The sequence below is a fragment of the Salvelinus fontinalis genome, chromosome 16, assembly GCF_029448725.1.
Source record: "Salvelinus fontinalis isolate EN_2023a chromosome 16, ASM2944872v1, whole genome shotgun sequence".
NCBI lineage: Eukaryota > Metazoa > Chordata > Actinopteri > Salmoniformes > Salmonidae > Salvelinus > Salvelinus fontinalis.
The window spans coordinates 52,153,736-52,174,745 of record NC_074680.1 but is presented as its reverse complement, the minus strand read 5'-3'; the positions used below and the strand labels follow the sequence as shown (position 1 = coordinate 52,174,745).

The 21,010-nt window shown below is 47.4% G+C and overlaps 1 protein-coding gene across 2 annotated transcripts; it reads right to left on the bottom strand.

Annotated features, from left to right (window-relative positions):
- Positions 1-2,650: 2,650 nt before the first annotated feature.
- On the bottom strand, positions 2,651-19,862 carry LOC129813330 (eukaryotic translation initiation factor 2-alpha kinase 3-like). Of its 2 annotated transcripts, XR_008753155.1 has the most exons (6): positions 19,035-19,862; positions 17,050-17,223; positions 13,747-13,848; positions 11,966-12,028; positions 6,876-9,114; positions 2,651-6,819 (listed from the first exon to the last, which is right to left on the bottom strand). XR_008753155.1 is itself a non-coding variant. In XM_055865696.1 (5 exons), exons 1-5 carry the CDS (start codon positions 19,806-19,808, stop codon positions 8,929-8,931), a joined length of 1,299 nt encoding a protein of 432 aa, XP_055721671.1. In that variant the 5' UTR covers positions 19,809-19,862; the 3' UTR covers positions 2,651-8,928. The 2 variants fall into 2 exon arrangements, 1 of the variants encoding a protein (XP_055721671.1); XM_055865696.1 differs by having other exon boundaries at positions 2,651-9,114.
- Between the last annotated feature and the right edge of the window lie 1,148 nt (positions 19,863-21,010).

Genomic DNA, 21,010 nt, shown 5'->3' with positions numbered 1-21,010 from the left:
GGTGTTCTCAACTAGCCTACCTGGTTAAATAAAGGTGTTCTCAACTGGCCTACCTGGTTAAATAAAGGTGTTCTCAACTGGCCTACCTGGTTAAATAAAGGTGTTCTCAACTGGCCTACCTGGTTAAATAAAGGTGTTCTCAACTAGCCTACCTGGTTAAATAAAGGTGTTCTCAACTGGCCTACCTGGTTAAATAAAGGTGTTCTCAACTAGCCTACCTGGTTAAATAAAGGTGTTCTCAACTGGCCTACCTGGTTAAATAAAGGTGTTCTCAACTAGCCTACCTGGTTAAATAAAGGTGTTCTCAACTAGCCTACCTGGTTAAATAAAGGTGTTCTCAACTGGCCTACCTGGTTAAATAAAGGTGTTCTCAACTAGCCTACCTGGTTAAATAAAGGTGTTCTCAACTAGCCTACCTGGTTAAATAAAGGTGTTCTCAACTAGCCTACCTGGTTAAATAAAGGTGTTCTCAACTGGCCTACCTGGTTAAATAAAGGTGTTCTCAACTAGCCTACCTGGTTAAATAAAGGTGTTCTCAACTAGCCTACCTGGTTAAATAAAGGTGTTCTCAACTAGCCTACCTGGTTAAATAAAGGTGTTCTCAACTAGCCTACCTGGTTAAATAAAGGTGTTCTCAACTAGCCTATCTGGTTAAATAAAGGTGTTCTCAACTAGCCTACCTGGTTAAATAAAGGTGTTCTCAACTAGCCTACCTGGTTAAATAAAGGTGTTCTCCACTAGCCTACCTGGTTAAATAAAGGTGAAAGGAAAAAAATATATACATTTAAAAAAGTTACACTTTGTAGTCCATTTTGACTCTATAATAAATGTTTCTGACTCATATTGACGCCACATAGGTTGTTTTTAGGGGCAGTTGCTCTTTAAAAGGTACTGACATGAACAGAGCAACAACTGTGAAGAGAAGTGTAAGTGTCCGTATTACAGAGCAACACAACTCCGAACATGACAGATAAGCTCCATACCACCTATATGAATATTTAACTAAATGTACCTGTAGAATGGAAGAGGTTTTAAGACTTCTGTAATTCATTTCGTCAGTTATAGCAGCTTATGATTTTTTTAGATGACATAACATTTGAGGATACATCATTTAAGGGCCTATTTGTATTTTCAATATTTTTCACAAATCTAAAACCACAAAGCTGGCCATCTTTTCCCCTGTGTTTCTGACTGCCATCCCCCTTCCCGCTTATTTGCCGTAGACACATGACATGTGTACACAGTGCAATGAAATGCTTCCTTGCAGGTTAACCTGTAGACAACGCAACAATAGAACAAGTCAGTAGCTAAGTGAATAAAAAGAGTAACAACAAATAAAAGGTCAATGAAATTTCACCAATTTAATAATGGCCCGTTTTTTATATATTTTTTAAAAACAAATATTTACATAGCCTATATGGTTATAACACACACGAGCCAAGAATGTTTACTTGTAGAATATTATAGGACCTCTATGATTCGTTTAGATTTTGTCAGTTCTACCACCTCAACATTGCCCAGTTTAAACAGGGTTAATACGAATATTACAGTTCAACTTGAGGTCCACCAGGGGGCACTGTGGCACTGTCAGAAGACATGCTTCAGTCAGAAAACTCGCATCTCTTCGGTCTCAGCTAGCTAGCCAGCCAGTAGCTATCGGAAGTAGCTAGCCAGCCAAGCCAGCTACAGAAACGAAACTAATCAAATGCACTCGCTCGAAATAAACACTTTATGACTTATATCAATATCCTTAGCTTGCCCATTCACTAAATAATACTGATAAATAACTGACTGACACCCAATAGCTTAAGGCTGCTGAGTGCTAACGGTAGCTTATTAGCATTAGCCAACCCTTATACTGAGGCAGAATAGCTAGTTAGCTTCCACCAGGGCGTTTTTCTGAATGATGACGTCCACATCGAACCGACCTGTAAGGGCTGGGGGGGGAGGGGTCAAGGGACATGGGCGGTTCACTGCGTTGTGAAATCTTGACCAATCACAACAGCTGCCGCATCCGTCCAGGGGCTTCCTGCAGTACCTAGTACTGGCTTTCCACTAGATAACACAGCCGTAAAGTCAAAATTGAAAAAGGGCGAAAAAATATGTTTTTTGGGTGATAATTCAAGGTTAGGGTTAGGCATAAGGCTAGCAGTAGGGTTAGCTTTAAAATCAGATTTTAATTAGATAAATTGTAGAAATGGGTTTAGCTATAACTATGACTGTGGTTGCGACAACCCCACTACTGCCTAGTGCAGTATAAAGTATTGTATTTTAAATACTGCATAGCAAATTATGTTATGGAAACTCATATCAAACTGAAATAACACATCAAATGGTTCGGGGCTGGACCAAAAACAGCCTAATGTGACACCTGATCTGGACCACTTGCTTATGGCGCCACAATGCGCTGGACAACATCGGTCCATAGCTCTCTGTTGTTCATCACAGCGGGTAGGTCCTCTGTTCTGAGACCAGGGTCTCAGCAGATGTCCACGAAGGTTACATCTGGTCTTCCAGGTCTTCGCCTATGAGAGGGTAAAGTACCCACAGACCGATGCCTGGCTGTCGGCTCAGGGTGTCTGAAACAGTGACCAACACACACAGCCAACATACACACACGGGAACAAAAACACACCAAAGCACACTAAACTTTACAAATGTAATAGAAGTGTTTATTAAATGTAAGACTTGGAAGAAGTCACCATATTTCAATGCACTTCATGGGACGAAGTGCATTAATCATATATTTATATATATATGTACCACCAACCCAAAACTGATTGATTTCGGCATTAAACATAAATAAAACAAAAATAAACATATTTACATCATCACCAGATCAGATAGATTTAACTAGAGGTCAAAGGTTAGGGGTCAAGGGAGAGGTCAGAGGTGCAGAACTGGAACTGAACCAGACATCCAGGGAAAGAAGAAGAGAGGAGAGAAGAAGAGAGGAGAGAAGGAGAGAGGAGAAAAGGAGAGAGGAGAAAAGGAGAGAGGAGAAAAGGAGAGAGGAGAAAAGGAGAGAGAAGAAAAGGAGAGAAGGAGAGAGGAGAGAAGAAGAGAGGAGAGAAGGAGAGAAGGAGAGAGGAGAGAAGGAGAGAGGAGAGAAGGAGAGAGGAGAGAAGGAGAGAGGAGAAAAGGAGAGAGGAGAGAAGGAGAGAAGGAGAGAGGAGAGAAGGAGAGAGGAGAGAAGAAGAGAGGAGAGAAGGAGAGAGGAGAAAAGGAGAGAGGAGAAAAGGAGAGAGGAGAAGAGGAGAGAAGAAGAGAGGAGAGAAGAAGAGAGGAGAGAAGAAGAGAGGAGAGAAGGAGAGAGGAGAAAAGGAGAGAGGAGAAAAGGAGAGAGGAGAAAAGGAGAGAGGAGAAAAGGAGAGAGGAGAAAAGGAGAGAGGAGAAAAGGAGAGAGGAGAAAAGGAGAGAGGAGAGAGGAGAGAAGGAGAGAGGAGAGAAGGAGAGGAGAGAAGGAGAGAAGAAGAGAGGAGAGAAGGAGAGAGGAGAGAAGGAGAGAGGAGAAAAGGAGAGAGGAGAAAAGGAGAGAAGGAGAGAGGAGAGAAGAAGAGAGAAGAAGAGAGGAGAGAAGGAGAGAGGAGAAAAGGAGGAGAAAAGGAGAGAGGAGAAAAGGAGAGAGGAGAAAAGGAGAGAGGAGAAAAGGAGAGAGGAGAAAAGGAGAGAGGAGAAAAGGAGAGAGGAGAAAAGGAGAGAGGAGAAAAGGAGAGAGGAGAAAAGGAGAGAGGAGAGAGGAGAGAAGGAGAGAGGAGAGAAGGAGAGAAGAAGAGAGGAGAGAGGAGAGAAGAAGAGAGGAGAGAAGGAGAGAGGAGGGAAGAAGAGAGGAGAGAAGGAGAGAGGAGAGAAGGAGAGAAGAAGAGAGGAGAGAAGAAGAGAGGAGAAGAAGGAGAGAAGAAGAGAGGAGAGAAGGAGAGAGGAGAAGAAGGAGAGAGGAGAAAAGGAGAGAAGAAGAGAGGAGAGAAGGAGAGAAGGAGAGAGGAGAGGAGGAGAGAGGAGAGAGGAGAGAAGAAGAGAGGAGAAGAGAGGAGAAGGAGAGAGGAGAAAAGGAGAGAAGAAGAGAGGAGAAGGAGAGAAGGAGAGAGGAGAGGAGGAGAGAGGAGAGCAGGAGAGAAGAAGAGAGGAGAAGAAGGAGAGAGGAGAGAAGGAGAGAGGAGAGAAGAAGAGAGGAGAGAAGGAGAGAGGAGAAGAAGGAGAGAAGGAGAGAGGAGAGAAGAAGAGAGGAGAGAAGAAGAGAGGAGAGAAGGAGAGAGGAGAAGAAGGAGGGTGGAAGAGACAGAAAAACTTAATATCCGTTAGATAACGATCTTATAAACTAATTCAACTATAGTTGTCATTTATAACACTACCTCTAGAACTAAAAGCAGAGATGACAGTACTATCTAAAGGTCTTGGAAAATCTTGATTTCAGACAGACAGAAATACAATTTAGGTCATTGCTGCAGATGTTCTCAGAGTTTGAAGGCAAAAAGTCAGAGAACGGTAATTCCTTCATATAGTCCGTAAAACATGAATACAAATAAAACAACCCTCTTTGCTGGGACATACAGTAGGTCAAAGGAAAAAGGTTATAAACTGTAAGAACTTGATCTAGTCTGAACATTTAAACCAGGGGTGTATTCATTAGTGCACACCGTAGCAAAACGTTTTGCAATGGGAAACCAGAGATTTTTTTAATTGGACAAGTTCAGCGAGGTCCCTCCCTGTTGTTTCAGCCTTATTGGTTCCATTTGGTTCAACCCAGTTTGGGTTATAAAAAAATCTAAAATAAGTGATTTTATTTTGACCAAACCTCAGCAGACCCTCATCTCCACTCAACAGAACCAGATCTAACGCAACAGACTCATCTCCACTCAACAGAACCAGATCTAACTCAGCAGAACCAGATCTACTCAACAGAACCAGATCTAACTCAACAGAACCAGATCTAACTCAACAGAACCAGATCTAACTCAACAGAACCAGATCTAACTCAACAGAACCAGATCTAACTCAGCAGACTCATCTCTACTCAACAGAACCAGATCTAACTCAACAGAACCAGATCTAACTCAACAGAACCAGATCTAACTCAACAGAACCAGATCTAACTCAGCAGACTCATCTCCACTCAACAGAACCAGATCTAACTCAACAGACTTATCTCCACTCAACAGAACCAGATCTAACTCAACAGAACCAGATCTAACTCAACAGAACCAGATCTAACTCAACAGAACCAGATCTAACTCAGCAGACTCATCTCCACTCAACAGAACCAGATCTAACTCAACAGACTCATCTCCACTCAACAGAACCAGATCTAACTCAGCAGAACCAGATCTAACTCAACAGAACCAGATCTAACTCAACAGAACCAGATCTAACTCAACAGAACCAGATCTAACTCAGCAGACTCATCTCCACTCAACAGAACCAGATCTAACTCAACAGACTCATCTCCACTCAACAGAACCAGATCTAACTCAGCAGAACCAGATCTAACTCAACAGAACCAGATCTAACTCAACAGAACCAGATATAACTCAACAGAACCAGATCTAACTCAACAGAACCAGATCTAACTCAACAGAACCAGATCTAACTCAACAGAACCAGATCTAACTCAGCAGACTCATCTCCACTCAACAGAACCAGATCTAACTCAACAGAACCAGATCTAACTCAACAGAACCAGATCTAACTCAGCAGAACCAGATCTAACTCAACAGAACCAGATCTAACTCAGCAGAACCAGATCTAACTCAACAGAACCAGATCTAACTCAACAGAACCAGATCTAACTCAACAGAACCAGATCTAACTCAACAGACTCTCATCTCCACTCAACAGAACCAGATCTAACTCAACAGAACCAGATCTAACTCAACAGAACCAGATCTAACTCAACAGAACCAGATCTACTCAGCAGACTCTCATCTCCACTCAACAGAACCAGATCTAACTCAACAGAACCAGATCTAACTCAGCAGAACCAGATCTAACTCAACAGAACCAGATCTAACTCAACAGAACCAGATCTAACTCAACAGAACCAGATCTAACTCAACAGAACCAGATCTAACTCAACAGAACCAGATCTCTGCTGTTGTAAATTTATCAGCTTCTTCAGTCAAAAGACAAACTTTACAGTAATCGAAAAAAGCTTGCAGGATTATATCAAAAAAGTCTTTCAAAAATCATTAGAAAAAGTACAATTGATAAAACAATAATTATAGTACAATTATCAGTGATAAGAGTAACAAGGACTTGATAAGACTTTTCTAAAGCAGTAATCTCTTGTCCAGAGGAGAAAACATGGTGTTTATCACATAATGAAAGGTATCAGGCCCAACATGTTATTGGGAGTTCCTCCTCAACTTAGAATCAGTTCATTCTTGTCCAGGGCCTAAATTTAATTCAGACTGAGGAAGATCCGCGTTATAGAGCAAGTTCTAATCAAGCCAACATGAGATGACAACATGTAAATGAGAACTTGTTCTCAACTGGCCTACCTGGTTAAATAAACCTGGGTAAATAAACCTGGTTAAATAAACCTGGGTAAATAAACCTGGTTAAATAAACCTGGTTAAATAAACCTGGGTAAATAAACCTGGGTAAATAAACCTGGTTAAATAAACCTGGTTAAATAAACCTGGGTAAATAAACCTGGGTAAATAAACCTGGTTAAATAAACCTGGTTATATAAACCTGGTTAAATAAACCTGGTTAAATAAACCTGGGTAAATAAACCTGGGTAAATAAACCTGGGTAAATAAACCTGGTTAAATAAACCTGGTTAAATAAACCTGGGTAAATAAACCTGGTTAAATAAACCTGGTTAAATAAACCTGGGTAAATAAACCTGGTTAAATAAACCTGGGTAAATAAACCTGGTTAAATAAAGGTGGGAAAACAGCAACAACAAAACCAACATACGGAGCGTTTTCCGTGAATGTGGTCGACACAAACATGGGAATATTGCCTTTAAAACGTGCAGAGAGGACCGTGATCGGATTGAATCTGGCCCCTAGGCGACAGTTATCTCAGATATACAACACCTCTCCGTTCTATTCCTCAGAGAGAACCATGTCTATGACACAGCGTCCTCCGGGCTTAAGAGACCGGGTCACATTCAGCTAGCGATAAAGTACAGCTAGCATCTCTCTCCCATCATCGGACATCACAATGCTTCATTCTGTCTGTGCCATTTACAAAGCAATGGAACCGTAGTACAGTCTCAGTCACTATATACACAGGTGTGACCACACCTTCTTTAACAACATACAATCATTTGACATTTTTTGTTGTTGACTTATTTACAAAATTGGCAGGGAGAACATTTTGGAAAATCATTGTCCTGCTCTGGCTAGCGACTTAAACAGAGTTCACTTTCTACATTTACAACAAACATAAAGAAAGCATGAGGATTTGTTAGTCCGGACAGCCCTGTGATCCCCATCATTACCTATAGAAACCCAGCACCATTCATGAATTCATTCTAGTGGAGGTCAGAGCAGGTCTCCTGGTCCAAGGCAGGTCAGATTCACAAACACCAAGGCAGTTCACACACCTCACAAACCTCCTAAGGCCTAAGCAATACATTTAAATCATCTTAAAGAGGACTAGCAGGAAAACGTCTCTCCCAAGTCAGGCATTTCTGTCTCAGCCTCCAGTTCTCAGTACTAGTTCAGTACTAGTTGCCAGTACTAGTTGCCAGTACTAGTTCAGTACTAGTTACCAGTACTAGTTGTCAGTACTAGTTACCAGTTGTTAAGGACAGTTCATGTTAGAACAAGGTGTCATCTAGATATGGTTGATATGGTAACAGGGTTCAACACGAGGGAGAGATTGAATAAACAAACAGTGTGGGAGAAGGGTTACCGTAGAAGAGGGTTACCGTAGAAGGGTTACCGTAGAAGAGGGTTACCGTAGAAGAGGGTTACCGTAGAAGAGGGTTACCGTAGTAGGGTTACCGTAGAAGGGTTACCGTAGTAGGGTTACCGTAGAAAAGTTACCGTAGTAGAATTAGCGTAGCAGGGTTACCGTAGAAGGGTTACCGTAGTAGAATTAGCGTAGTAGGGTTACCGTAGAAGGGTTACCGTAGAAGAGGGTTACCGTAGAAGGGTTACCGTAGAAGGGTTACTATAGAATGGTTACTGTAGAAGGGTTACCGTAGAAGGGTTACCGTAGAAGGGTTACCGTAGTAGAATTAGCGTAGCAGGGTTACCGTAGAAGGGTTACCGTAGTAGGGTTACCGTAGTAGGGTTGCCGTAGAAAAGTTACCGTAGTAGAATTAGCGTAGTAGGGTTACCGTAGTAGGGTTACCGTAGTAGGGTTACCGTAGAAGGGTTACTGTAGAAGGGTTACTGTAGAATGGTTACCGTAGTAGGGTTACTGTAGAATGGTTACCGTAGTAGAATTAGTGTAGCAGGGTTACCGTAGAAGGGTTACTGTAGTAGGGTTACTGTAGAATGGTTACCGTAGTAGAATTAGCGTAGCAGGGTTACCGTAGAAGGGTTACTGTAGTAGGGTTACTGTAGAATGGTTACCATAGTAGGGTTACCGTAGTAGAATTAGCGTAGCAGGGTTACCGTAGAAGGGTTACTGTAGTAGGGTTACCGTAGAAGGGTTACTGTAGAATGGTTACCGTAGTAGGGTTACCGTAGTAGAATTAGCGTAGCAGGGTTACCGTAGTAGAATTAGCGTAGCAGGGTTACCGTAGAAGGGTTACCGATGGGAACAATGTGAGAGAGATGTCCTACAGGGTCTCTTTGGTGGTGTGTAAGAGGGAGAAGGTGTGATGAGGAGGTTCTGTCTGTCATTCGACTGGGAATGGGGGAACAGGGGTGACTGGCGTGTGTGTGTGTGTGTGTGTGTGTGTGTGTGTGTGTGTGTGTGTGTGTGTGTGTGTGTGTGTGTGTGTGTGTGTGTGTGTGTGTGTGTTCAGGAAGAGGCAATAGAGGTACGCGCAGGCCATCCGGCTGACGAGGCGCTGTATGTCCGGGACCGTTGTCGGACCGCCAGGCGACACGGGACTTCCAGTTCCTGAAACAGAGGCTCCTCTGTGATGTCAGCAGCCTCAGGACGCTCCGCCGGGTTGAGGGACAACATGCTACGGACCATCCCCAGCTAGAGAACACAGGAGAAACACATCAGGGTACATGACACCACACACTACGATCTGATCACTACGATCTGATCACTACGATCTGATCACTACGATCTGATCACTACGATCTGATCACTACGATCTGATCACTACGATCTGATCACTACGATCTGATCACTACGATCTGATCACTACGATGTGATCACTACGATCTGATCACTACGATCTGATCACTACGATGTGATCACTACGATCTGATCACTACGATCCGATCACTACGATGTGATCACTACGATCTGATCACTACGATCTGATCACTACGATCTGATCACTACGATCTGATCACTACGATGTGATCACTACGATCTGATCACTACGATGTGATCACTACGATCCGATCACTACGATCCGATCACTACGATCCGATCACTACGATGTGATCACTACGATCTGATCACTACGATCTGATCACTACGATCTGATCACTACGATGTGATCACTACGATGTGATCACTACGATCCGATCACTACGATCCGATCACTACGATCTGATCAATATCAAAACATACCCAACTGATCAGATAAAAAACGTATTCATTTCTTAAGAGTAGTACATTTCATGCCATGATTGTATTTTATTCCATCTATGATATTATTGTATCAAGCTTTGTAACAGTGTTTTGACCTGTTATTTAATTCTCCATTTTGACCAGGAGATAGAAGCAGAGACAGTAGGAGGCGTCAGACAGACAGCAGAGACGGTAGGAGGCATCAGACAGACAGCAGAGACAGTAGGAGACGTCAGACAGACAGCAGAGACAGTAGGAGGCGTCAGACAGACAGCACAGACAGTAGGAGGCGTCAGACAGACAGCACTGACAGTATGAGGCGTCAGACAGACAGCACTGACAGTAGGAGGCGTCAGACAGACAGCACAGACAGTAGGAGGCGTCAGACAGACAGCACTGACAGTAGGAGGCGTCAGACAGACAGCAGAGACAGTAGGAGGCGTCAGACAGACAGCAGAGAGAGTAGGAGGCGCCAGACAGACAGCAGAGACAGTAGGAGGCATCAGACAGACAGCAGAGACAGTAGGAGGCGTCAGACAGACAGCAGAGACAGTAGGAGGCGTCAGACAGACAGCAGAGACAGTAGGAGGCGTCAGACAGACAGCAGAGACAGTAGGAGGCGTCAGACAGACAGCAGAGAAAGTAGGAGGCGCCAGACAGACAGCAGAGACAGTAGGAGGCATCAGACAGACAGCAGAGAAAGTAGGAGGCGCCAGACAGACAGCAGAGACAGTAGGAGGCGTCAGACAGACAGCAGAGACGGTAGGAGGCGCCAGACAGACAGCAGAGACAGTAGGAGGCGTCAGACAGACAGCACAGACAGTAGGAGGCATCAGACAGACAGCAGAGACAGTATGAGGCATCAGACAGACAGCAGAGACGGTAGGAGGCGTCAGACAGACAGCAGAGACAGTAGGAGGCGTCAGACAGACAGCAGAGACAGTAGGAGGCGTCAGACAGACAGCAGAGACGGTAGGAGGCGTCAGACAGACAGCACAGACAGTAGGAGGCGTCAGACAGACAGCAGAGACAGTAGGAGGCATCAGACAGACAGCACAGACGGTAGGAGGCGTCAGACAGACAGCAGAGACAGTAGGAGGCGTCAGACAGACAGCAGAGACAGTAGGAGGCGTCAGACAGACAGCAGAGACAGTAGGAGGCGTCAGACAGACAGCAGAGACAGTAGGAGGAGTCAGACAGACAGCAGAGACAGTAGGAGGCGTCAGACAGACAGCACAGACAGTAGGAGGCGTCAGACAGACAGCTCAGACAGTAGGAGGCGTCAGACAGACAGCAGAGACAGTAGGAGGCTTCAGACAGACAGCACAGACAGTAGGAGGCGTCAGACAGACAGCACTGACAGTAGGAGGCGTCAGACAGACAGCAGAGACAGTAGGAGGCGTCAGACAGACAGCACAGACAGTAGGAGGCATCAGACAGACAGCAGGGACAGTAGGAGGCGTCAGACAGACAGCAGAGACAGTAGGAGGCGCCAGACAGACAGCAGGGACAGTAGAAGGCGTCAGACAGACAGCAGGGACAGTAGGAGGCGTCAGACAGACAGCAGAGAGAGTAGGAGGCGTCAGACAGACAGCACAGACAGTAGGAGGCGTCAGACAGACAGCACAGACAGTAGGAGGCGTCAGACAGACAGCACAGACAGTAGGAGGCGTCAGACAGACAGCAGAGACGGTAGGAGGCGTCAGACAGACAGCAGAGACGGTAGGAGGCGTCAAACAGACAGCACAGACGGTAGGAGGCGTCAGACAGACAGCACAGACAGTAGGAGGCATCAGACAGACAGCAGGGACAGTAGGAGTAGTCAGACAGACAGCAGAGAGAGTAGGAGGCGTCAGACAGACAGCAGAGACAGTAGGAGGCGTCAGACAGACAGCACAGACAGTAGGAGGCATCAGACAGACAGCAGGGACAGTAGGAGGCGTCAGACAGACAGCAGGGACAGTAGGAGGCATCAGACAGACAGCAGAGACAGTAGGAGGCATCAGACAGACAGCAGAGACAGTAGGAGGCGTCAGACAGACAGCAGAGAGAGTAGGAGGCGTCAGACAGACAGCAGAGACAGTAGGAGGCGTCAGACAGACAGCAGAGACAGTATGAGGCATCAGACAGACAGCAGAGACGGTAGGAGGCGTCAGACAGACAGCAGAGACAGTAGGAGGCGTCAGACAGACAGCAGAGACAGTAGGAGGCGTCAGACAGACAGCAGAGAGAGTAGGAGGCGTCAGACAGACAGCAGAGAGAGTAGGAGGCGTCAGACAGACAGCAGATATACACTACTTACCTCCTGGACGTTGTTCTTGGAGAAGACAGCAGGAAACTGCAGCCCTCGGACATCAGTCAGAGTCTGGAGATAAACATGATACCAGAGACAATATATAACTTCAGTCAGGAGATAAACATGATACCATAGACAATACTGTAGTACTACTCACCCTGGTGGGTGTTATATAGTACTATTCACCCCGGTGAGTTTTTATATAGTACTATTCACCCCGGTGAGTTTTTATATAGTACTATTCACCCCGGTGAGTTTTCATATAGTACTATTCACCCCGGTGAGTTTTTATATAGTACTATTCACCCCGGTGAGTTTTTATATAGTACTATTCACCCCGGTGAGTTTTTATATAGTACTATTCACCCCGGTGAGTTTTTATATAGTACTATTCACCCTGGTGGGTGTTATATAGTACTATTCACCCCGGTGAGTTTTTATATAGTACTATTCACCCCGGCGAGTTTTTATATAGTACTATTCACCCTGGTGGGTGTTATATAGTACTATTCACCCAGGTGAGTTTTTATATAGTACTATTCACCCCGGTGAGTTTTTATATAGTACTATTCACCCCGGCGAGTTTTTATATAGTACTATTCACCCTGGTGGGTGTTATATAGTACTATTCACCCCGGTGAGTTTTTATATAGTACTACTCACCCTGGTCGGTGTTATATAGTACTATTCACCATTGTATGGTACTCACCCTGGTGGGTGTTATATAGTGTTATATAGTACTACCCACCCTGGTGGGTGTTATATAGTGTTATATAGTATTATATAGTACTACTCACCCTGGTGGGTGTTATATAGTGTTATATAGTATTATATAGTACTACTCACCCTGGTGGGTGTTATATAATACTACTCACCCTGGTGGGTGTTATATAGTGTTATATAGTATTATATAGTACTATTCACCCCGGTGAGTTTTTATATAGTACTATTCACCCTGGTGGGTTTTTATATAGTACTATTCACCCCGGTGAGTTTTTATATAGTACTATTCACCCCGGTGAGTTTTTATATAGTACTATTCACCCTGGTGGGTTTTTATATAGTTCTATTCACCCTGGTGGGTGATATATAGTACTATTCACCCCGGTGAGTTTTTATATAGTACTATTCACCCCGGTGAGTTTTTATATAGTACTACTCACCCTGGTGGGTGTTATATAGTACTATTCACCATTGTATGGTACTCACCCTGGTGGGTGTTATATAGTACTACTCACCCTGGTGGGTGTTACATAGTGTTATATAGTATTATATAGTACTATTCACCCTGGTGGGTGTTATATAGTACTACTCACCCTGGTGGGTGTTACATAGTGTTATATAGTATTATATAGTACTATTCACCCTGGTGGGTGTTACATAGTGTTATATAGTATTATATAGTACTACTCACCCTGGTGGGTGTTACATAGTGTTATATAGTATTATATAGTACTATTCACCCTGGTGGGTGTTATATAGTACTACTCACCCTGGTGGGTGTTACATAGTGTTATATAGTATTATATAGTACTACTCACCCTGGTGGGTGTTACATAGTGTTATATAGTATTATATAGTACTACTCACCCTGGTGGGTGTTATATAGTGTTATATAGTATTATATAGTACTATTCACCCCGGTGAGTTTTTATATAGTACTATTCACCCTGGTGGGTGTTATATAGTGTTATATAGTATTATATAGTACTATTCACCCCGGTGAGTTTTTATATAGTACTATTCACCCTGGTGGGTGTTATATAGTGTTATATAGTACTACTCACCCTGACTCTCTCCATCTGTGTCCTGAAGGGACAGAGCAGTTCAAACAGGATCAGACCCAGAGAGTAGATATCCACTTTGTGAGAGTACAGGTCCCCAGACAACTGGAGAAGAGAGAGAACAGGTCAGGGTAACAGAGTAGATATCCACTTTGTGAGAGTACAGGTCAGGGTAACAGAGTAGAACCAGGTCGGGTTGAACCAAGACGGGGTGAACCAGGTCGGGGTGAACCAGGACCGGGTGAAGCAGGTCGGGGTGAACCAGGTCGGGGTGAACCAGGTCGGGGTGAAGCAGGTCGGGGTGAAGCAGGTCGGGGTGAACCAGGTCGGGGTGAAGCAGGTCGGGGTGAACCAGGTCGGGGTGAACCAGGTCGGGTTGAACCAGGTCGGGGTGAACCAGGACAGGGTGAGCTAGGACCGGGTGAAGCAGGTCGGGGTGAAGCAGGTCGGGGTGAAGCAGGTCGGGTTGAACCAGGTCGGGGTGAAGCAGGTCGGGGTGAAGCAGGTCGGGGTGAACCAGGTCGGGGTGAACCAGGTCGGGGTGAACCAGGTCGGGGTGAACCAGGACGGGGTGAACCAGGACGGGGTGAACCAGGTCGGGGTGAACCAGGTCGGGGTGAACCAGGTCGGGGTGAACCAGGTCGGGGTGAACCAGGACGGGGTGAACCAGGTCGGGGTGAACCAGGACGGGGTGAACCAGGACGGGGTGAACCAGGTCGGGGTGAACCAGGTCGGGGTGAACCAGGTCGGGGTGAACCAGGTCATCCCGAGGGCACTGTATATGCAAAAGTAGGTGGACACCACTTAACATTAGTGACTTCGGCCATTTCAGTCACACAGGTGTATAAAATCCAGCACACCGCCGTGCAATCTCCATAGACAAACATTGGCAGTAAAATGGCCTTACTGAAGAGCTCAGTGACTTTCAACGTGGCACCGTCCTAGGATACCATCTTTCCAACAAGTCAGTTAGTCAACTTTCTGCCCTGCTAGAGCTGCTCTGGTCAACTGTAAGGGCTGTTATTGTGAAGTGGAAACATCTAGGAGGAACAACAGCTTATCCGCAAAGTGGTAGACCACACCAGCTCCAGAGTGCTGAAGCACGTAGCTCGTCTGTCCTCGGTTGCAACACTCACTATCGAGTTCCAAACTGCCTCTGGAAGCAACGTCAACACAATAACTGTTTGTCGGGAGCTTCATGAAATGGGTTTCCGTGGCAGAGCAGCCGCACACAAGACTAAGATCACCCTGCGCAATGCCAAGCGTCGGCTGGAGTGGTGTAAAGCTCATCGCCATTGGACTCTGGAGCAGTGGAAACGTGTTCTCTGGAGTGATGAATCAGGCTTCACCATCTGGTAGTCCGACAGACTAATCTGGGTTTGGCGGATGCCAGGGGAACGCTACCTGCCCCAATGCATAGAGGCAACTGTAAAGTTTGGTGGAGGAGGAATAACGGTCTGGGGCTGTTTTTCATGGTTCGGGCCCCTTAGTTCCAGTGAAGAGAAATCTTAACGATACAGAATACAATGACATTCTAGACGATTCTGTGCTTCCAACTTTGTGGCAACAGTTTGGGGAAGGCCCTTTCCTGTTTCAGTGTGACAATGCCCCCGTGCAACAAAGCGAGGTCCATACAGAAATCTTTGTCGAGATCGGTGTGGAAGAACAAGACTGGCCCGCACGGAGCCCTGACCTCAACCCCACCGAACACCTATGGGATGAATTGGAACGCCGACTGCGAGCCAGGCCTAATCGCCCAATATCAGTGCCCGACCTCACTAATGTTCCAGTGGAAAGCCTTCCCAGAAGAGTGGAGGCTGTTATAGCAGCAATGTTCCAACATCTAGTGGAAAGCCTTCCCAGAAGAGTGGAGGCTGTTATAGCAGCAATGTTCCAACATCTAGTGGAAAGCCTTCCCAGAAGAGTGGAGGCTGTTATAGCAGCAATGTTCCAACATCTAGTGGAAAGCCTTCCCAGAAGAGTGGAGGCTGTTATAGCAGCAATGTTCCAACATCTAGTGGAAAGCCTTCCCAGAAGAGTGGAGGCTGTTATAGCAGCAATGCTCCAACATCTAGTGGAAAGCCTTCCCAGAAGAGTGGAGGCTGTTATAGCAGCAATGTTCCAACATCTAGTGGAAAGCCTTCCCAGAAGAGTGGAGGCTGTTATAGCAGCAATGTTCCAACATCTAGTGGAAAGCCTTCCCAGAAGAGTGGAGGCTGTTATAGCAGCAATGTTCCAACATCTAGTGGAAAACCTTCCCAGAAGAGTGGAGGCTGTTATAGCAGCAATGTTCCAACATCTAGTGGAAAGCCTTCCCAGAAGAGTGGAGGCTGTTATAACAGCAATGTTCCAACATCTAGTGGAAAGCCTTCCCAGAAGAGTGGAGGCTGTTATAGCAGCAATGTTCCAACATCTAGTGGAAAGCCTTCCCAGAAGAGTGGAGGCTGTTATAGCAGCAATGTTCCAACATCTAGTGGAAAGCCTTCCCAGAAGAGTGGAGGCTGTTATAGCAGCAATGTTCCAACATCTAGTGGAAAGCCTTCCCAGAAGAGTGGAGGCTGTTATAGCAGCAATGTTCCAACATCTAGTGGAAAGCCTTCCCAGAAGAGTGTAGGCTGTTATAGCAGCAATGTTCCAACATCTAGTGGAAAGCCTTCCCAGAAGAGTGGAGGCTGTTATAGCAGCAATGTTCCAACATCTAGTGGAAAGCCTTCCCAGAAGAGTGGAGGCTGTTACAGCAGCAAAGTGGGGGACCAACTCCGTATTAAAGCCTTCCCAGAAGAGTGGAGGCTGTTATAGCAGCAATGTTCCATCATCTAGTGGAAAGCCTTCCCAGAAGAGTGGAGGCTGTTATAGCAGCAATGCTCCAACATCTAGTGGAAAGCCTTCCCAGAAGAGTGGAGGCTGTTATAGCAGCAATGCTCCAACATCTAGTGGAAAGCCTTCCCAGAAGAGTGGAGGCTGTTATAGCAGCAATGTCCCAACATCTAGTGGAAAGCCTTCCCAGAAGAGTGGAGGCTGTTATAGCAGCAATGTTCCAACATCTAGTGGAAAGCCTTCCCAGAAGAGTGGAGGCTGTTATAGCAGCAATGTTCCAACATCTAGTGGAAAGCCTTCCCAGAAGAGTGGAGGCTGTTATAGCAGCAATGTTCCAACATCTAGTGGAAAGCCTTCCCAGAAGAGTGTAGGCTGTTATCGCAGCAAAGGGGGGACCAACTCCATATTAATGACCATGATTTTGGAATGAGATGCTCGACGAGCAGGTGTCCACATACTTTTGGTCATGTAGTGTCTGTTTGGTCATACCTGCTCTGGGCTCATGTATAGTTTGGTGCCGACTTGTCCAGTGTGACGGGCATAGCTGGGCATGGGAGTTAGGGGTCCTGAATCATCCTCATCCTCTTCCTGGTCCATGGCTGTCACCAGACCAAAGTCCCCAACCTTCACCACATCATCCACTGTGAAGAAGATATTGGAGGGCTGGAGGAGAGAGGAGGGGGAGAGAGGAGAGAGAGGAGGAGAAGAGAGGAGAGGAGGGGGAGAGAGGAGAGAGGAGGAGAAGAGAGGAGAGGAGGGGGAGAGAGGAGAGAGGTGGTGAGAGGAGGAGGGGGAGAGAGGAGAGAGGTGGTGAGAGGAGGAGGGGTAGAGAGGAGAGAGGTGGTGAGAGGAGCAGGGGGAGAGAGGAGAGAGGTGGTGAGAGGAGGAGGGGGAGAGAGGAGAGGAGGGGGAGAGAGGAGAGAGGTGGTGAGAGGAGGGGGGGTAGAGAGGAGAGAGGAGGAGAAGGGGGAGAGAGGAGAGAGGTGGTGAGAGGAGGAGGGGGAGAGAGGAGAGAGGTGGTGAGAGGAGAGGAGGGGGAGAGAGGAAGAGAGGAGGGGTAGAGAGGAGAGAGGTGGTTAGAGGAGCAGGGGTAGAGAGGAGAGAGGTGGTGAGAGGAGCAGGGGGAGAGAGGAGAGAGGTGGTGAGAGGAGCAGGGGGAGAGAGGAGAGGTGGTGAGAGGAGCAGGGGGAGAGAGGAGAGAGGTGGTGAGAGGAGCAGGGGGAGAGAGGAGAGAGGTGGTGAGAGGAGCAGGGGGAGAGAGGAGAGGTGGTGAGAGGAGCAGGGGGAGAGAGGAGAGGTGGTGAGAGGAGCAGGGGGAGAGAGGAGAGAGGTGGTGAGAGGAGCAGGGGGAGAGAGGAGAGAGGTGGTGAGAGGAGCAGGGGGAGAGAGGAGAGAGGTGGTGAGAGGAGGAGGGGGAGAGAGGAGAGAGGTGGTGAGAGGAGGAGGGGGAGAGAGGTGGTGAGAGGAGCAGGGGGAGAGAGGAGAGAGGTGGTGAGAGGAGAGAGGTGGTGAGAGGAGCAGGGGGAGAGAGGAGAGAGGTGGTGAGAGGAGGAGGGGGAGAGAGGAGGTGAGAGGAGGAGGGGGAGAGAGGTGGTGAGAGGAGGAGGGGGAGAGAGGAGAGAGGGGGAGAGAGGAGAGAGGTGGTGAGAGGAGGAGGGGGAGAGAGGAGAGAGGTGGTGAGAGGAGGAGGGGGAGAGAGGAGAGGTGGTGAGAGGAGGAGGGGGAGAGAGGAGAGAGGTGGTGAGAGGAGGAGGGGGAGAGAGGAGAGAGGTGGTGAGAGGAGGAGGGGGAGAGAGGAAAGAGAGGAGGAGAAGAGAGGAGGGGGAGGAGAGAGAAAAGGAGAAGAGAGGAGAGGAGGGGGAGAGAGGAAAGAGAAGGAGAAGAGAGGAGAGGGAGAGAGGAGGAGAGTGAAGCAGGAGAGAGAGGAGGTGAGAGGAGAGGAGGAGAAGAGAGGAGGGGGAGAGAGGAGAGAGAAAAGGAGAAGAGAGGAGAGAGAAAAGGAGAAGAGAGGAGAGAGAGAATGAGAAGAGAGGAGAGGAGGGGGAGAGAGGAGGAGAGTGAAGAGGAGGGGGAGAGAGGAGAGAGGGGAGGAGAGAGAAGAGTAGTGGGAGAGAGGAAAGAGAAGGAGAAGAGAGGAGAGGGAGAGAGGAGGAGGTGAGAGGAGAGGAGAGAAGGGAGGAGAGAGGAGAAGAGAGAGGGGAGGAGAGAGAAGAGTAGGGGGAGAGAGGGAATTGTTAGATACTGGTGAAGGTAGGGCTGGGGATTGTGTGGGTGTGTGTCCGTCGGGTGTGTGTCCGTCTGTGTGTGCATGTGTCTTCATTCCTACGTGTGTGTACCCGTGTGTGTACCCGTGTGTGTACCCGTGTGTGTACCCGTGTGTGTACCCGTGTGTGTACCCGTGTGTGTACCCGTGTGTGTACCCGTGTGTGTACCCGTGTGTGTACCCGTGTGTGTACCTGTGTCTACGTCCTCACCTTGAGGTCTCTGTGCATCAGGCCCTTGCTGTGGAGGAAGTGAACGGCCTCAGAGATCTGCAGGAATATGCCCAGACACTGAGAATGTTCCCTGTGTTCAGGCAGACATCTCTGAGACATCCAGTCCTTCAAGGTGTCTTTACGACACAGCTGCATCTGAATGTACAGGTACACCTTAGGAGAGGGCTGGGGCCGCAGGGTTGGGGGGGTCCGGGAGGGGCTTGGGGCCAGGCAGAGGGAGGTGGGGCGCGGAGGAGAGGAGGAGGGAGGGATGGAGGGGGAGGAGGGTGGGACGGGTACGGGGAAAGGGTCGGCTCTTCTGGTGTGGGAGGAGGAGGAGCTAGCCTTCTCAGTGAGTGGGGTACTGGCCAATCCGGAGGCTTCTGAGGGGGTCATGACCTCAGGGTCAGGGTCGGCGTCACGGTCGCAGCCCGAGTCCTCGAACACGATGTCAAAGGAGGACGAGGTGCAGTCGCTGGGGCCGCGGGGGGGGCATAGCTCAAAGGAGTGGGGCGTGTCTGAAGTCGAGGCCTCCGCGTCTGGTTGGCTATCCAGCTCTGACATCATACTGTCCTGACCAATCAGCAAGGGGAAGGGGAGGTCAGTCCCGACTCTGAAGTCCATTGCCCCACAGCCAAATCCCATGGCCCCGCCTGCAGATCTGGAGAGCATGGATTGGTCGTGGTCAGTCATGAAGGCCCCGCCCAGGCCAGACACAGAACTCACAGGGCTGGAGACAGAAGATATGGGCACTTTGACAGAGAGCACCTCCATGTGATCGGGGGAGCTCAGTGGCCAGTCGGTAGTGCTGAGAGAGAGAGGAGAGGAATATTATGATCGCCATCATCCTACTTCATACATACATCATACTTCAGGAATGGAAATGGCTTCAACCATCATTAAACAAGATGAAGACAAGAAGCAATGAGTTCTAGAAATATACAGTTGAAGTCAGAAGTTTACATACACCTTAGCCAAATACATTTAAACTCAGTTTTTCACAATTCCTGACATTTAATCCTAGCAAAAATTCCCTGTCTTAGGTCAGTTAGGATCACCACTTTATTTTAAGAATGTGAAATGTCAGAATAATAGTAACCCCCGTCCGTACATGTCTTGGAAAAAACACACATTCCGTTCTCGTTTTTACTTGTTTTACTCAACTCTCCGCGCTTCAAAAAATCTCTTCAGCTAGTAGATCTTAAAACACAATCATAACAAGAAAAACATTCTCAAAAGGTCCGCCCCACCCCAGGATTACATGACCCCCCCTCCACCCCAGTATGACATGACCCCCCCCAGGATTACATGACCCCCCTTCACCCCAGGACTACATGACCCCCCTCCACCCCAGGACTACATGACCCCCCCCCCCAGGATTACATGACCCCCCTTCACCCCAGGACTACATGACCCCCCTCCACCCCAGGATTACATGACCCCCCCTCCACCCCAGGATGACATGACCCCCCCCCAGGATTACATGACCCCCCCTCCACCCCAGGATTACATGACCCCTCCACCCCATAATTACATGACCCCCCCCCAGGATTACATGACCTCCCTCCACCCCAGGACTACATGACCCCCCTCCAACCCAGGATTACATGACTCCACCCCAGGATTACATGACCTCCCTCCACCCCAGAATTACATGACCCCCCCCAGGATTACATGACCCCCCCCCCCTCCACCCCAGGATTACATGACCCCCCTCCACCCCAGGATTACATGACCCCCACCCCAAAGGGGCTTTGAGGTTATAAGTAAACACTTTACACATGAAATTATATTTACCTCTGTGAAAGTGTTTTAAAACATTATGGAGAAAAAAAACTAAATTAATAATTCGAATTGTATGAAATTGTCTTTATTCTACAACAGAAGGCCAGGTACTATAAAAGGTTGTTACAATATATCCTTGGATATCCAGCAATACTTTGCTGTTGACTGTTTTATTTATTCTTTATGGGAAT

What these genes read in the sequence shown, in the direction of transcription:
- LOC129813330 (XM_055865696.1), bottom strand. Translation starts at nt 19,808, where the DNA reads ATGGAGGTGCTCTCTGTCAAAGTGCCCATATCTTCTGTCTCCAGCCCT. An exon ending in TGATGCACAGAGACCTCAAG is followed by an intron (nt 17,224 to 19,034) that starts GTGAGGACGTAG and finishes TCTCTCCTCCAG; the next exon opens with CCCTCCAATATCTTCTTCAC. An exon ending in CCAAGAACAACGTCCAGGAG is followed by an intron (nt 9,115 to 11,965) that starts GTAAGTAGTGTA and finishes TGTGTTCTCTAG; the next exon opens with CTGGGGATGGTCCGTAGCAT.